This window comes from Prinia subflava, chromosome 5 (assembly GCF_021018805.1).
Source record: "Prinia subflava isolate CZ2003 ecotype Zambia chromosome 5, Cam_Psub_1.2, whole genome shotgun sequence".
NCBI lineage: Eukaryota > Metazoa > Chordata > Aves > Passeriformes > Cisticolidae > Prinia > Prinia subflava.
In genome coordinates, this window is record NC_086251.1 from 5,812,907 (window position 1) to 5,830,307 (window position 17,401).

At 50.2% G+C, this 17,401-nt stretch overlaps 1 protein-coding gene across 2 annotated transcripts in view; it reads right to left on the reverse strand.

Moving 5' to 3' along the window:
* LOC134550874 (epidermal growth factor receptor kinase substrate 8-like protein 2) overlaps positions 1 to 17,401 on the reverse strand; it is a 47,926-nt gene that overhangs the window by 29,177 nt on the left and 1,348 nt on the right. The window contains exons 2-3 of one of the 2 annotated variants that reach the window (XM_063397775.1): positions 9,420 to 9,523; positions 121 to 185 (exon numbers count right to left, since the gene is read on the reverse strand). In XM_063397775.1, coding sequence (XP_063253845.1) covers positions 121 to 164 — 44 coding nt within the window. In that variant the 5' untranslated portion in view covers positions 165 to 185; positions 9,420 to 9,523. The remainder of the gene's footprint in view (positions 1 to 120; positions 186 to 9,419; positions 9,524 to 17,401) is intronic. The other variant, XM_063397774.1, reaches the window with a different exon arrangement.

A 17,401-nucleotide genomic window follows, 5' to 3' on the forward strand; every position in this document is an offset into this window, starting at 1 on the left:
AGTGCCAGCTTGTGAGGTGCCCGGGAGGGGGGAAACAAACACCAGGGACTTTGGGGAGGAGTGGGACTGCTTGGAGTATCCCCGGAATGGTAGGAAGGAGTGGTACAGGAAGATCCTTACTTCGATGAGCCGGGGTTGCTGCTGAGGGATCCCTTGTGACTCATGTTGCTTCACAGGCCAGGCAACTGCAGCAGAAGCACAAGAGACAGGGTCAGTGGTTACAGAACAGGCTCTCAGGTGATTTATCCATGTGCATCCTGCCTTCCCTGCCTCCAAGCTGGGGTCTCCAAGCAGATGGAGCAGTGAGGTGAGTTACAAGGGTGTTTCCTCCCTGCTCTCAGTCACCTCTTACTGCTCTGACCTAGGCTGAAGGTGACACATCCCAGGGTGCTTTCTCAAAGCCTCCTTCCACCTCTCCCTCTTGCCCTTCCATTCCAGGCACACCCCAGCTTTGTGATGTTCCAGCATGTCTTTTTCCAGCAGCACTGTTCTGCCTAAGGTTAAACAGGGACTGAGGTGGCCTTTGCTTCCATGGTATGTCCTGGATCCCTGTGTCCCTGTGCTCATTGCTGTGTGTCCTATGTCATTTTTCATGCCTAGAGTGCCATTAGCTTTTGTTATGTGGTAATTTTAAGTTCTACACCAGCTGTTAAAGTATCTTTACGAGGGGATTGCCCACTTAAGAATGGGATAACTGAATGCTGCTCCACAGACAGCGCAAGGATCAAGGAAAATGTACTGCAGTGAGTGTTTAGTGAAAGGCAGACAGGATCAGCAGAGATTATTTTCCTCTTCTTTCCAATGAGAATTAGAATGTGGGAGAAGATGTGAGGGAGATTTAGGAACTGACAGCGAAACTGGAAGGGAAGAGAAACAAAACCTGAAAACAAGATCTAATAAAATCTCAGGGAATTATTTGTTTTGGTATTCAAGCTCTTCACCTCTGCTCCGTGTGTGAGCTGAAGGGAAGCCAAGGCAAAGCCCTAACATTTTTTAAGTCAATTCTAGAAAGCTTGGGGGCATTTCTGTGCCTGGGTCAGATCCTGCTTACCTCACAATAAGGTTGTCAGAATTCAATGGTTTGGCTTTGAAATACTTATTGCTGGCCTAAAGGAAGAAATTCCTCAGTATCCTCAGTGGATTTACTGCAATGGAACTGCTGAGTGTGCTTGGCATGTGCCAAGGGCTGCCATGACAGCAGACAGTGGAGCTTCCTCCAAGGGTTTGTCTTCACTGAATCTAGGCTAAAGTGTGTGTAATCCCCGGGGAATACTTAGGAGTCATCCCTGACACCTGGGGTTTCCCCTCTGGAGGCTGACTATCTGCTGCAGGGCTTGTTGTATCATAAGCAGAGCTGCCCTAGATTCCTGACGTATCCATATTTATTCCTTGCGTTGGAACACTTGTGGTATTTTGCTCTGTGTGTTTCACCCTGGGGTGAGGGCAGAGACGATTTTCTCACTGATCTTATCAGAACTGTCAGTGGGATGTCAGAGGGATGCATTTATGGCGATGCTGGTGAAATACTTGGCTGTACACAGACTGCATGGAGAACCCCAGCACGTTTTGGGCTCAGCCTTACAACTTTGAGTCTGTTTTCTGTCACAGTAACACAGCACGGAGACACTGCTAGAAAGGACTCTCAAGTGCATCGTAGTAGCTAGTATGTTCAATTCCCCCTTTTTGTCTCTCTTGCAGTTGATACTGAAATCCCAATGCACATCTATAAGAGATATAAATTCATATCCACATTAGAGTAGAAACTTGGTGGTCTGCCAACCCCTCTGAGTGTAATAAAACCCATCCCTGTGCCCAAGCCTGGACACCTGTGAATTTTTCCTCTGTTAATAGCTGTCTACTGGTTTCCTTTTACAGTCCTCAAACTGTTCCTATCTCCTGGATCTCTGTGTGCATTAGCATGAGATACCTGGAAAAGAGAACCTGGGCTCTTAAAAACCCCCACTCCACTCTGTTTACTCTGCACCACCCAATCACTTGAGTCCCACAGCTGATGATAGCTGGGAGTGTTTCTGCATATTAGTGTCATATTTCATATGGCTCCCTTTCTCTTCCTGCCCCAGGGCCATGTCCTAATGTACCGAAATCCAGATTACTCCAGCAGGAATGTGTCACCAGGTTTGGCCCATGGAGCTCACACCTGGTCCCAGCCCCACACCTGGTCCCAGCCCCAGCTGTGAAGCCCCAGGAAGAACCAGGGATCCAGCTAAGGTCACCCTGGTTTTTATTTCTCCTTCCTAAGCTGTGTACAAAAAATAAACCTCTGGGATCTGCTCCATGATGAGCTCATCTGGTGCAACCCAAGGTGGCTGCCAGAGGTGCAGACTCCATGGCAGTGGCAGAGGAGTCTGGCTGCGTGGGTGAAGCAGGACAGCCCTGAATTCTTCATCTCATGATGGTTAATAAAGTACTGATGGGATCAGCTGGACTCCCCAATGAGAAGCTAACACGGATGTGTGCCTGTGTCCCAAGAGCCCAGGAAGCTGGAAGCAGTGCATACACCTGCCAAGTCAGCAAGTCCTTATCATGCTGGGCTCCCTTTTCTTTTTTTATTCCTCTTATTTTCCCATTTGCCCTTTGCTCTGCTCTCTCTGCTGCATTCAGGCCGTGGCTGTGCTCGGCCTTGTGTTGGTCACAGCGAGGGCGTGGTGTGGTGCTGGCCAAGTGAAACCAGGATGGAGCCTCATGCCAAAGCTTTTAATTCAGCGTTAATTGCTGGATATTAATTGAATCTGAACTGGAAGATTCAAGGGGGAAGGGCACATTCCTAAGGGGTTGCAGACTTTCTAATGAATCTGCTAAATCAAGGGGCAGCTGGGCTTGTGAAAGGTGAAGGAGGGCTAAGAGCACTTCACCTGATATGTGGACAGAATCAAAGATGTGAGAGATGAAGCTGTGGGCTGGCCTTCCCTAGGTTCTCTCTCGCCTTGGGAGCATCCTTAAGAGCTCCCACAGTCTGCAGCCTCAGCCAGATGTTGTCTTCTCCCTACCCTCAGATTAGAGAGTTCTGATCTTCCCCTTATCTCCCAGCAGGTGTGGCTGCTGCCTCCTCCTTCCCCAGTGGGAGGAGGGTAGGAAGGGAGGCGAGACACAAGTGTCACCATGCAATGTGTGGCTGTGCAGGTGTCGCCTTTGACTCAGCCTATTCAAAGCTGATTTCAAGACCATCACCTGCCCTTTTGCTGGTGCAGGGCAGTGTCTCTGCATGGATCACCAAGTGAGGCAGCTGAGCCTTGCACATGAGCGTGGTGTGGAACAAGATACAGACTCCAGCACCTAAGCCAGGCTCAGATTCAGTCTGCTGCTGCCGGAGTAACTACAGGGAAGATAAGCTGCATGGCTAAAACCTGGCACCTTGATCTGGCCCAGGCCAGGAGGTCCCAGAGGGACTTAGGGAGCACAAATTAGTGCTGAAGGCCATCGAGGTGGGAGAAGACATGTTGTACTTTAAAGCACAGGAAATCCCACTCCCTGACTTTCCGGCCAGTCTTATTCTTGGAGGTCAAATATCCTCCCAAAGACACATGGAGCCGTGATGGGAGCCTGGCATTGTCTGCACCACATTTCTGTACTTTTATAGCAAATGGAAGCTGGCCATGCATTGTTTTGGCTTTCTCTGAGTCTCTTTGAAGAGGGAGCTGTGACATTGATCGCTCTTCTGCAAGGGTGGAGAAGCACTTTGTGAAGGGAAAGAGGAATATCTCTTTCTCCTCTCTGGGCTGATCTCTGCTATTGTTGTACTTTATTTTTATTAGGTATAGTTCTCCCTTATCTGCTGTGGTCAGACTTCTTACAGGGTGTGGAAAGGACATGAAAAAGTCTGGATTTGGGTAAAGATGGGGCAATGTGCAAATGTGAAATATTAGTGGGGGTTTTTTTGACTATTGTTATTATCATCACAATTAATAACAGCAGCATCTGGTGTTTGTGAGTTTTTCTCTTCATGGGTCTAAGACCTTTAAGACTGAGACTGGGTTTGTTGATATCAGAGAATATTAGGATGTGATTGCAGCAGCAGGGACTTGTGTTGGTCAAAACAGAACAGTTTTTGCTGGAACAGTAGAAGAACATGCAAAACCCCCAAAACCCTTAAGCTAAGTGACCTAGGAGTAATAGCTAGTTTTTCCAAGCATGTTCTAACCCAGTTCTAACAAACCTTGACTGTGTTTCCATCAGTAATCCCACTGAAATCTGCCTGGGGCAACAGAACTTCCGAATTCCCCATCAGCCATGCTGCAGGGAATCTCTGCACCAAGAGGTGATGGGGCTTGGGCACTGGAGAAATCCCTGGGAAGGAAACGCTCCCTGGGATCCTGCCTGGGGTAAGGGGTCCGATGTAACCCTGCTTTCTGTGCCCGGGGGGATGGGCAGGCAGAACTGCTGGATTGGCAGCAGCCCTGGGAGTAACATAAAGCACCAGGGAGAAACATGAGCTGGCCACCACACGATGTTATCTCTTAGACTTGCCAGGTCCACAAAGCGCTGTCTGTTAGGGCTGTTAGGGTGTTTTCCTGCAGGAATATCACACTGGGGAAAGCTGTTTGATGAGCTGTGCTGTAAAGCTTGGGCTGCTTGGACTCACGGGAGAGCAAAGGGAGCACAGGCACTGTGGTGTGTATGTCCTGCACTGGTCCTGCTCCAGACAGCTCCCCCAGCCCCTGGGAGTATCCCACCAGTTCCCACAATCCATCCTACCCTCTCTGATAGTGTGGAAGGAGCTGGCAGGTAGGGAAGGCTACAATCCCACATCAGTCCACTAACAAAACAGATTTGGGGCATTAGTGAGGCACTGGGATATGTGTGCTCACAGCTCTTGATGAGACACCAAGAGTCCTAAATTCACACAAACTGGTTTGGATCTCTCAAAGTGGTTGTGAGAGGGACCCCAAGAGCCTGTGGTTGACTTGAGAACTTCACATGGGTCTCTGGTGTGCTGGTTCAGCCTCCTGGGACCACCCTTCTCCTCCTTTTAGTTGCTTTTCTGAACCTGCCTGTAAGGATGGCTTCAGGGTTCACCAGAAGAAACTCAGGGTCTCTGCCAGGAACATGCACTCATATATAAAAATAATGTTTGGTTTAGTCAGAAAGCATCAGGAAATGCAAATCCAGAGCAGAGAGGCTGACAGCCAAACAGGGGAACAGGTTGTTGTTTATTTTTTGGGGAAGCAAGCCAGGATCTTGTCCCATCCAAAATTTCCAAACGCTATTTTTGCAAAATCAGGCCTTGGTTTTTCAGCAGGACCAAGTCAGAACTTCACCACTCTGCTTTAATGGTGGTGATTCCTGCTTTGGAAAGGGGAACACATCCAGATGACACTGCCTGGAGAGCCTGGTGGCCATAGAGTCCCCATTGTTATCTGTGTTGTTTGAGATGCCTTTACAACACCCCAAGTTTTGGAAAGTGGCAAGTCCTCTGTTTTTTTCCTTCTTCCACCCTTTCAAGTTACCTTTAGAGTGACAGAGCCACTTGGGATCATGGATCCCTTTGGAAAGACATAAGCCTATGGACGGGGGGAGCGTGTGTGTGGAGCTCCAGGGGGTGTGTGGCACATGCCACGTTCCAGCAGAGGCAGTCCCCAGGTACAGCCTGCCAGGTGTCTGAAGGAAACACTCCCTGCTCTGCACATCAGATTGTTCACATTGTGGAGATTCTCCAGGAGACAAGCACATGGATAAATATAACCCAGCCCAACAGGTCTGGGCAGAGAGGAACCAAGTGTTCTTCAGCCTCCGCTGCAGAATTGGCAGCAGCTCATTTAGGTTGAGGCATCTCAGACCTACAGCCACCCCCATCCCAGCTTTGGTGGACCCTGACCCCCCTTTGAATCCCATCTGGATTTACTGTTGGTCTCCAAGGGGCTTAAATGGAGCCTTGGGAGCTCAGAAACACAAACTGGCACTACAGAGCAAAAGTGCCAGTATTTACAGATTCCTGATGGGAGATTCATGAACTGCCTACAGAGAGCAGGGGTCCATGGTGATCCACAAACAGACCTTAATTCAGGTCTCAGTCTGGAGTCCAGTGGCACTGGAGGCCCTTCGTGCCCACAGGTTGGAGCGGGAAAGGAAAGATCTGAACCAAAATCGAGGAGCTTTTATATTCCTGCCAGAAAGCAAAACCTTCCTCCCAGAACTACAACCAAAAGCAAGTCTGGACAGCGCCCTGCTCTATAAATACCCAGGGAAAATGCACAAATAGCCACAGTCTTCAAGATCTTGGGAAAAAACTGGAAGCTGGCTCCACTACCCCTCAGAAAGACTTGTTTGCAGAGTCCCAGCGCCGAGTGACAGCTCCTGGATTTACACCTTTCCTCTCTGTTGGAGGAGCTGGGTGGAAGGAAAACAGGGAACAGGTTTGGGCTTGCTGTGTGTCTTGCCAGGGATTCCACGGTGAGCATTATCCATGCTTGGGCTGCAGTTTAGAAGGCCAGAGAGCCAGGCGCAGAAACAGCGCATGAAATATTAATGGAGGCTTTTGGAAAGATGGAGGGAGATGAATGAGCATTCCTTACACGAAACCTCATTAAATGGTTTACATTAAAAGACCCCAGTTCAAAACTACCTGACTGAGAGAAAGTGTTATGTGAGTCACTTGTACTCCCCAGGAAGAAAAACCAGCGTGACGCATTCCCTTGGCTTCCTGGGAAGACAGAAGTTTTGTCAGGAATTCTGTAGCTTTTTCCCCTCTGTGCTGTTTTTGTTTTGTGCCCACACCTTCTGTGAGCTAATCCTGTCCCTAGCACCACCCAGCTCCTGGGAGGTGGGAGCCAAGAAGCTGTGGGAGGCTGGAGCTAGCCGTGGGACTGTCTGGGCAGGATGCAAGGGAAAGGCTGGATGGCTCCAGTGCTGCCAGGACCTGTGGGTGTAGCATGCCCTGGTATCCAAAAAGCTTGCTGAAGAAAGCACTGGTGGTTGTCATGCTGAAGGTTTCTCTGCACTGCATCCTTATTCACCCCACAGCCCCCCAAAATTACTGCTTTTGCTCCAGCCTGGTGCTGTACTCAGGGCACTGGATCACCAGCAACAAGGGGTTTAAAGCTGTGATTTTTATACATGGGAAGGATTTCACACTGTAGATGAAAGGGAAGCTTTTTCTCTGCTCTGTGTAAAAATCAGGACTCAAGAGATCAGGCCAGTAAAAACAGGGAGTGACTGTGGTTGTGTGTGTCATATTCCAGAGCAGGACGGATAACAGCCGAGCCCAGCCTGGAGGAGGGCACTGAATCGTCTCTGTGTTCAGGCAAAACACCAAAATCCTAAAACTGGCTGTGTGCTCATGTCCCTGGCTGCAGGCACAAGCCCTCAGAGCTGTTCCTCATGTGCACCTCTGGTAGAGCTGGAATATTTCTCGGATGGCTTTTCCAAGCTCGAAGGCATCTGTGGAACAGCTGGGAGACTGGGGGAAAGGCTGACACTGGGTGGGGGCTGCAGACTGCCCATCCCTGGAACTGCCCAAGGCCAGACTGGACAGAGCTTGGAGCAACCTGGGATAAGGGAAGGTGTTCCTGCCCATGGCAGGGGGTGGAACTGGATGGGCTTTAAGGTCCCTTCCAACCCAAACCATCCCAGAATCTGTGGGGATGGGCTAAAGCTGGGATGGAGTTGTGAGGGTTCCTGTTGTGTCCCTACTGCTTCCCGCAGTAATGTCACAGCCCTGATGGAGAGAAGCACAGCAGAGTGGTGTTTGTCATAGTGGGATTTGCAGGAACAAAGCTCAGGACTGTCACATCCATGCTGGAAGGTGGTGCTCTGTTTATGCGAAGCACCCACAACAAAAGCTCTTCTTGCAGAAGCTTCAAAGCTGCTTCCAACCAGGGACCACGCTGATGTCCCCTGGGTGATCCTGGTTTGTCTGGTGGGGATCAATCATTTCTCACTAGGTGTGGGTGTACAGGTAGGGGACAGGTTTGCCTTGCTGTTTGAGCTAATCACTCAAGTGTCTTAATTTTCCATTGAATGATTGCTGTGATGTGCACAGTGCCCTCCTCACATCGATCCTGTGCAATCCCTACGAGCCAGCCTCAGCAATCCTGCTTGCTTATCCCTAACAGGACAGCTGTAAAGCCTAGCAGATGGATTTGGCAGGCAGATTCATTTTCCACAGTAACTCCCAAACTTTAGCCGCAGGCGGAGCGTGATACACCTGACCATCCTTGTCTGGCTGCTGCCAGCCCAAACTGGGCTGAAATGCACCAAGCAAAGCTGGGGGTGTGGCTGGTTCCTCATTCCCTCGAGGGGAAAGAGGGAGTCTTGTTTGTCAGTGCTCTCCCCCATGCTGACTGGTTCATGAGCAAGACAGAGTGCTGAGATCTAAGGGACCTTTCCACCACCTCCTCCTAAAGGAAGGGCATTTTTGGTCACTCCCTGAAATGCTGATTCACTTCCCTGGCAGAAATTCAGGCATGTAGCAGGGCAGCTGGTGTGCCAGGAGCTTTTTTTTCTATCAGAGAAAAGCTGTTATTAGGCTGAGAGCCACTCTGGGGGCATGTTTAGCTTCAGTTTGTCTCCAGCAATGTCAAAGTGTCTGGGGTTAGAAGAGAATTGATAAATCTGCACAAATTAATTGGTCAATCTGAACTAAAAATCCTTTTCTGCCTGTGTAGGAAGGTCACAGCATCCCATCTTTCCCCAGAGAAAGGGAGAGGGCTGCAGCCCATCTCCCTCTGCCTATACCAGTGAGGAGCTATTCCACGCTGCTCCTGTTCCAAATCTCTGCCCATAGCAATAGGGGCTTGGGAAGCATCAGTAATTTTCATTTCCTGCTGTAAAACTTATCCTAGGCTTTTTGCTGGGAAGGTGGGGCAGAAGATTTAAGGGAGGAGATCCATCTCTTAAAAATCCCATTTGATATTTAAGGCTTTTCCAGCCTTTTTAAGCTAATCATGACAACATTCATTGCTATCTCTTCCCATCTTATTTTGTGCTTCCTACTCATATCCTGTCTGGGTATTTTTGGCTATTTGTAACAATTCATTTGAGCTAAAACTTGGCACATGGGAAATCAGCTCTGGGTGGCACTGCAGGAAAACAGCCTGACACCAGTTTAACCAGCTCAGTGGTAGCTCCTGGAGACGTGGTGGGGCTCAGGTCAGCTTTTGATCTGAAAACATCACCTGAGCTTTTTTAGTAGTAGTCTAATGTAGGTTTTTCCCGGTGTAGTTGGTATTTTCATATATATTATCATGGTAGATACAATTTTAAATGGAAAAAAAATGGTGATTTATCCCTTCCCATTCACCTCTGAAAGGCAGAAATGGGAGTTAATGAAAAAGGACTTTTGCTTTTCATCACTGATTTGGTTTACGTGCAAAATGCTGAGAATTTTGGATTTTCTCAGAGTCCCTATAGGAACCATAATATTCATCGATGGTACAAAACATGTTCTGCTTCAAAATACTCACACCCAGCTGAAGGATGCCCTGCTCTGTTTCTGGGGTCAGAAGACAAGATGTACAGTCACAGGAAATCACTGGGTTGATTTCCAATGTTTGGGCTTTCAGTGAAGCTGTGGATGAGACCACAAAAGGGCTTTTCAGCCTGAACATCCAGTTACCCAGTAACCAAAACAGTCCCAGGAGAGATCATTCCAAAACCAAAATAAACCCCATTCCTTTTGCCCTTTGTTTTGTATAGAATAGAAGGATGTGTGAGGCTGGGTTTATCAAAATAATTCAAATGGCAGTTTCTAATCTTGCGGTGCAGAAATGTTTTAACAATCTTGCCACACACAAAAAAAAAATTAATCTCTTGCAAGGGCGAGGAGGAAAAAGCACAATTGGTCCATGCAGAGGCTGGGATGGGAATGTGAGCTGGGCTAGGAAGAACCAGACTGATTCCAGGGCTGGGAAGGGGAGAGAAGAGTTTCCTGCAGTACCTTAAAGAGGAAAGGCTTCCCACTCCTGTGTACCCACAGGGTCTTTGGCGTGGAAATTTCCAGTCCCAAAAGGCTAAAGCTGTGGAGGGCACATGCAGGACAGGATTTCTGCTGTGGGACCCACGGCACTGTGGAGCAGGTTTGCCCAGGAGGTTGTGCCGTCTCATTCTTGGAGATTTTCAAGAATAGCAGGAGTGAACAGTGCAGCCTGTTCTGATTTCAGAGCTGACCCTGCTAGAGTTGGACTGAACACCTCTTGAGGCATCTTCTGGCCTGGATAACCCTGTAATCCTCAGAGGAGAGGGGGAAAGGAGCAAGAAATCCCTTTTATGCCAGGTGGGCAAGGTGTGTGTGGAAGGATCAGGGCTGTTCATGCAGAGTGGGACCAACACAAGTCAAGGGGATGCTCCTGCAGCCGAAGGGGAGCCATGTGGTGCTTACTATGACCTGGGGTTTAAAACCACTGAGCTCTCCTTGCTGGCCTGACTGTCATTAGGGTCTGATCCTTAAATGAGCCACAGGTTTGTGTGTCCCCTCTGGAGCAGAGAAAGGTTGGCAGAAGCAGAGTTGTGCCTAAACATGCACACTGGAGAACCTGGCCTATTCCAGAAGGTCATTCTGAAGGGAGGGGCAGATGGCTCTGTGAGAACAGGAATACCTGTGGTTTTAGAAGGACAAAGGGCTGTTCCTGCTGCTTCCCAGCCAGGTGTTACTGAGCCTTGCCTCAGGGCAAGCTGCTAAGCTTATGGATGCTTGGGGATGGCATGAGCTACCCAAGTCCTCCCTTAGCTTGAGCTATCAGGACAGGATTCCAAGAGAAGGACCTGTGTGTTCATCACCCACGCAGCGCTGCAGCAGAGCACAGCCTCTGTGAGCTGCATCCTGGCAGCCACAGGTACCTGGCAAGGGCAGATCATGTCAGAGGCAGCTCTGGGAAAATACCAGGGACTGCTGAGGATGGTGGCAGCCCAGATCTCCCCCGCAACCTTCCCTGCTTCACACCATCCTTCTCACCTCTGTTTGCTCACCAGGTGTTGGCAGGCAGGGAGAAGGGATCAGGGGGCAGAAGTGTCTCCAGGCTCGTGCCAGGTGTGGAGCAGATGTTCTGGGACCTGTCTGGTCTAGTTTGCACGTGGCTGGGGCAGGGCTTTGGCTGCTTGGCTGGTTTCAGGCCTCCCTCCCTGGGCTGTGACTAAACCTGTACAACGTTTCCTTCCACTGAGCAGTCACTGAGGTCAGAGCTCCTCTCCTCCCTTCCATCCTCTCCTTGGCTCAGGGACAGCTGCCTGGATGTGGGGTGGTCCATCACCTCTCCCATCACCTGCCCTCAGTTCTGCGTGGTGGTAGGTTGGGGGCACACACGGCTTTAGCACTCATGGTTACCTGGAGGAGAAGCCAGGAACAGGACAGGAGCACAGGAAGCCTCTCTGCAAATTTTTCCAGCCTCCAGCAGTGGGAGTGAAGAGCTCCTGGTACCCTTTTCCATCCCTGAATTTTTCCAACTGCATTTAGCCAAGCTGTGTAAACCCTGGACATTCTGAATGGCCTGTGGCAGGATGCTCCGTGCCTAGCTCTGCACGGTGTTCCCAGCCAGCTCCTTTTGTTCCTGCTGCACTCACCAGCTGCTGGTTTCATGGGATGCCCCCCAGCTCTGTCAGCAGGAAGAGCTGTTCCTCATTCCCTGTCTCCGTGCCATGGGCTATATCACAGATCTCAAGGAGAGCACCACCTCAGTGTCCCTCTCCCAGGCTGAAGAGCACTGGAAGTTTCAGGGCTGAAAACACAGATACAGGGGCTGCTCCTGGGGTTTTTAAAAGCTCAGAGCAGACACAGCAGTGGCAGGAGGTGCTTCCTTGTCAAGAGATTGCTCGGGTAGCCAATGGCTTAACCACACCTTGGGTGTTACCTGCTCGTTCTGGCAGAGACCAGCAATGAGCACAGCTCTGGTACATTTGCTCTCAATTTATCCTGTTGAACCTGCTCCTCCTCACTCCATGCAGCAGCTTCTCTGACAGAGGCACAGCTTTTCTGGCTTTTTTTAAGCTACTGAAACTTTATCAACTTATTTTCCAAACAGCAGCAACTCACAGCAAACCTGACAGTCTTGAAGTGATCCCTGAGAGCTTTTCATGCAACTTTTACATTCCTGCCCTGCACCTTGTGTTGCAAAAAAAAAAAAAAAAAAAAGGGAGGGGGTGGAAAATCCAACTCAATATTTTCCTTGTGTTTTGACTCTGGCTTGAATGCCAGGTTGGAGTTGTACCTGGATGCTGGACTAGAGCCTTCCTTCACCAGCTGGGTTCCCTGCTATGGGGAGATGCCTGACTTACTCTCTTTGGGAATCATAGGAACAGAATAGATAGATAGAATCATAGGATCAGCCCTTTGACTTCAGTGGTTCAAACCGTCCTTTCCATGGCTCAAACCACTCCCCTCCCGCAGTTTAGCAGGGTTTCTGTTCTCCTGAGCTGGAAGAAGAGGTGAATCAGGAATGTGCCAGTCTGCATGACCAGGTCCCAAACCCATCAGGAGATCAGGCAGAGATGCTGATGTGCAGGTGCCTGGGGGTACAAGACTCCTTCCCCCACCAGCCTGAGGGCATGGACTCTCTTCTTATGTACTTCGGTTAAAGTCCACGTAAATCCAATCAGAGGATTTGTTTGGGTGCAGTCTGGGATACCCTCTCCATCTCAGAAATCCTGCCTGTGTCACATATCAAGGTATAATGTGCAAAATCCTTTTGTGGTCTGTACCTGGACTGAGGAGCCAGCCCTACTACCTAACCCTACCTCCACATCTGCACAGGCTGCCTGGGTATATGTCATTCCTCCTCCTTTTTCAAGGACTTTTAAAAGTGCCATATCTCAGCCCAGAAGCAATGCTGAGAGCACCAGGTACCGAAAACAGGACAAACTGCCTGGCTGTGTGAAAGTCAGAGTTACAGGTTAAGCCGCAGGAATTGCCATGGACAAGGCCATTTGCTTCTGCCCCAGAGGAAGACATTAATATCTTCCCAGAGAAAAGAGGTTTTAATTAGTGCTCCTTCTGCACAGAGACCAGCTCTCCTCCCATCTCCTCAGCTGAACACAGCTATAATTAAGAGGCAGCAGTGTCAGGAATGAGAGTAGGCTCCAACCTATGACTTATTAAGGGGTATTGTGGGTGCAATTACCTTTCTCTCTTCTCCTCTCCCTGGTGTTTTTATGAAGTGAATTTACTGATGAAAGGATTGTCTCAGGCTCAGGCAAATGGACACCTCTGTGTTTATCTCAGCACCGACAGCAAAGTCACTGCTTTGCCTCCATAGAGTCACTACTGAAAGCCTCCAATCTGACTTATCATAATGTCATAAATTGAATGGTTCGGGTTGGAAAAAAGTTCCATTTCCCTGTCATGGACAGGAACCATGCCTTTTCCCTCCCTTCCACTAGACCAGGTTGCTCCAAGCCTTGTCCAGCCTGGCCTTGGAATATTTCCAAGGATGGGGCAGCCACAGCTTCTCTGGGCAACCTGAATTTCTTCCCAATATTTAATGTAAAGCCACTCTCCTTCAGCTTAAGGCCATTCCTCCTTATCCTGTCACTCCATGCCCTTGTGAAAAGGACATGGGGGAGTTTGGAGGACTTGGAAGAGTTGGTGTCCACAAGTCACAGTTCTGGCTGGCAGCAGTGGTGGGACGAGGATTAGCCCAAGGGAGTCCTGATGGTGGCAATGAGGAATGAGTGACAGACCAGGACAAGCCACTGGCATGTGCACAGCAGTGAGGTGGGTCAGGTTTGGGATTCACTTTGTGTTTGCCGGCGAGGGAATCTGGAGCCACCCATGATTTTAGGAGTCAGCTCTAGTTCCAGCAGGCAACACTTGTAAGGCATGAAGAGATTCTCAGCTCCCAGATGATTCCCACTCCTGTCCATCTTGAGTGACAAGGAAGTTAGATGTAAACAGTCTGGGGGAGGGTGGTGTTGACTCAGCCTGATCCTAATCGCCATCCCACCAGCAGCACTATTTCACTTTCTCAATCAGCTGTGGTGCCTGAACTTTGGTTTATTGCCATTCAGATGGGCTGCACTTTACCTTTGTAGGATATAAATCTGGACAGGTTGAGACTGATAAGACAGAGGAAGGAAAAAAGAAAAAAGGAAGCAGGAAGCACTAAACTTAAATTCAAATTATGAAAGCTTTTGGGGGTCAGTGCCCCAACCAGAAACCAAAAATAGGAAAGAATTTGCTGTCCCATTCCAAGGCAGTGCTGAAAGACCTCAGCCCACAAATGTGCAGTGTTCCTGTTCCACCAGCCATGGAAAGTTCTGCCTTCACCTGAGGCAAGGCTGGGTTGGAGGCCCATAAGCCATGAGGGCTCATTTGAGGGCTCATCTGTGCCACACCTGCCCATCACAACAGCCAAGGCTGTTGCAAAATCCTATCCCATCACCCTGAGGTGCCCAGCTCCTCCATTCCAGCTGAAATTGCTGCTAGAAGCTGTGGCAGTGTCCAGGGAGTGGGAAAGGAGAGATGAATAGGTGGCCTAATCCCTCAACGGGTGAAACCCCAAGTGTGGACTGGGTTGGGGAAATGTGCCCCTGGCACTGGAGATGAGGATTTCTCACATGTGAGATACGTTTGCCCATCTCAGCAGGACAAGAAGAACGTTTGTGGGAGATGTTGATGAGAGGGGTTGATTTGGACTCTCCTTTGAAGGCAGAGATGGATGAAAGGGCACGGAGCATCCCAGGCAGGCTCCAGCTGGAGCAGCCCAGCCTATGCCATCAGCCTTTTGCCTTGTGAGGGTTCCCTGATCCCACTGTGCCTGCACAAACAGGCACCTCCAGGCCTCACTTGGTGCTTCCAACCAAATCAGGGCCCCAGCAGCTGTCTGGGCACTTCAGTCCCTGTCCCAGGGCAGCTGAGCAGGCAGAGCCTGTGACTCCCCCCTTCTTCCCAGGCGTTGGAAGCCTTTGTTCTGTTCCTCAGCAGATCCTCAGTGGCAGTGAGCACGTTGCAGTAACGCCCTTGGGAGCACTTGGGGAACGGGAACAAGGGCTGGGCTCTCCTGGGGAATTGCGGTTCAGGTGAATGGGAAATATCTCCAAACCAGTCCAGCTCAGCTACACACCCTTTCCTCCCTCCTTAATTGCAATTCTTCCTAATTTATCTGGATTACCAGGAAGTAAAATGCCAGGACTTTTTTGGTTACCCCCCTGGCATTGTGCATTTCAATTTTGGAGGCGGTACTGTCACCAACCCAGGAGAAATGAAAGCTCTCACTGCCCTGGGAAAAGACAAACCTTCACCTGTGTGCAGAGGCAGCCATGTCCATGTGGGAGCAGCTCTCTCTGGATCCCCTTCCTTTCCATTTGAACACCTAAATATTTTAGGGATGGGTGACAGCATATTTTTCCCTGAGCTTGAAATTTCAAACCCACTGCAATCAGACAGAGATGCTGTTCACAGCTTCCTCATTCCATGAAAATCCTTCTGCTCTGCTGCGTTCCTGACTACGGTCTTGTGGGCAGGTGGAGATCCAGAGACAAACTGTGCTCTGAGGCCTCCTGGGCCTCCTTGGATCTCATCTCCTGCATCTCTCAGGTGTTGTACAGCGCCTGGCACCACTTCTGATGGTGCAAGGACTCTCCTACAGTGCGGTCAGATGAGCAGGGAGGGTTTCTGGAGGTCCCACCCTTCCCCTCCCTTGGAGTGGGAAATGTGAATACCTCCTGGGCAGGCAGGTGGGTGCATTTCTGGGCACCGGCTGCGCCTTGGCCGAACAGGCGGGTCAGGAGGCCGTGCTGGTACAGTCAAGTGCTGCTGGATCTGCCGGCGCTCCGTGGGAGCTGCCATGCCAGGCAGACACTGCGCTGCTGCTGAAGCTCTAGCAGAGTGCAGGAGGTCATCCCTGTCGCTCCAAGAAACCTTTACTTGGCACTTCTGCTTGAGGGTCACTAGGCTCGAGTATTTTCCAAGGGCGATTGTTTTATTGCCAATGACACCAAACTCTCAGGCTGAAGGCTGTACATTCCTGTCCACCCTGGAGGGAAGGGCAGCATTGCTGACTGCAGCTGTGGAAAGGAGTCATGAGCCCTGATCAGCCCCATTCATGGACAAAAACACTGAGTCTTCTTCAAAACCACAAACTTGTCCTGACCCAGCACTTTGGAGAGACCACAGCGTGGAAGGGGGAAAGCCAAGTGTGACAGAAAGCAGCACCCCCGGATCCAGCCCTCTGGGAACACTACTCCAAGAGTCCCCCACGCACTCAGGGTTTATTTCATATGGATGTTTCTCAAGCCCACACAAGCCAATGCATTTGTTCTCCCTGTTTCACTCCTTTCTTTTTTTGCCACAAGGACTGAAACCTCCCTAGTCCTACAGTGCATTAGTGTCTCTGCTGAATCATTCTTTTCCAGAATGATCTCGTGATCCTATGAAAAGCATTTTGTCTCCCAGCACATTGCAAGCCATCTCATCCAGGGGCAGATGCCAGCAAACCTCTGGCAGGTTTGGCCCTGCAGCTGTGCCCCAGCAGAGTCTCCTCTCAGGACCTACAGCCTGGCTGAGTGACCAGAGCAGAGCATGCAGGCTGGGATTCCTCCTGTGCAAACTCTCACTGTTTCTTCATGCCCTTGGATGAATTCAGGCAGGCAGACATGAAAATTTGTCACAGCCTGACAAAATGGTGGCTGCTGTGACATCATCATAGACAGCATCTGCTCTGCAATGTCCCTCACAGAATCATCATGGCTGGAACACACCTTGGAGATCATCTAGTCCTGCCCTCGACCCATCACACCATCCAAGGGAGCTGGGCAGGTAGAGACCCAGAGGTAACAGTCTGCAGAGTTATTTCAGGCTCAGGGCTGGGCATTGTCACTCTGACTGACAGTGAGTGGTTTGCAGTCAGCGAAGGTGGGCACTGAAGGCACATTCTGTCTGCCCCTGCAATACCCATCCTGTTGCTCAAGACATTTCCTCCTGGTGCTGAGAAGGATCCCGGCTGCCCTCCTCTCTCATGGTGTCCGTGCCCACCCTGACATCGGGGGCGATGGCAGAGGGACAGGAAGCCAAGCACTCAAAGCTTGTCTTGGCAAATTGCTCCATGGCCCCACGTGAGCAGTGTGCGCACGTCACAGCCATTCTCCAGCATCACTCACAGCTGCTCCCTTCCCGGGAGTTCACCAACAGCTAAACTTTTCCCTGGCTGCCCAAAAACATCCTCTGCTCCTCTAAGCTCTATAAGACAAACCCACCCTGCCCTGCTGAGTACAGCGGAGTAGATCCCGCTCTAGACCACCTGGAGGGCTGAGATACAGTAGGGAGTGCACCAGTTCCTTCCCAAGGCTTCAGCTGCGGAAACCAGCAGCAGGAACAACGCAGGCCTGGCCGCAGTGGAACTGAGCTGTGGTGTCCCAAACACCAGTTCAAGCCTTGGTTTTAAACATGGCCAACCACTGACCTTTGCCTCCAACAGCCACGTTCCCACAGTGGATCCCAAGTCCCTCTTCCCAGTCCTGT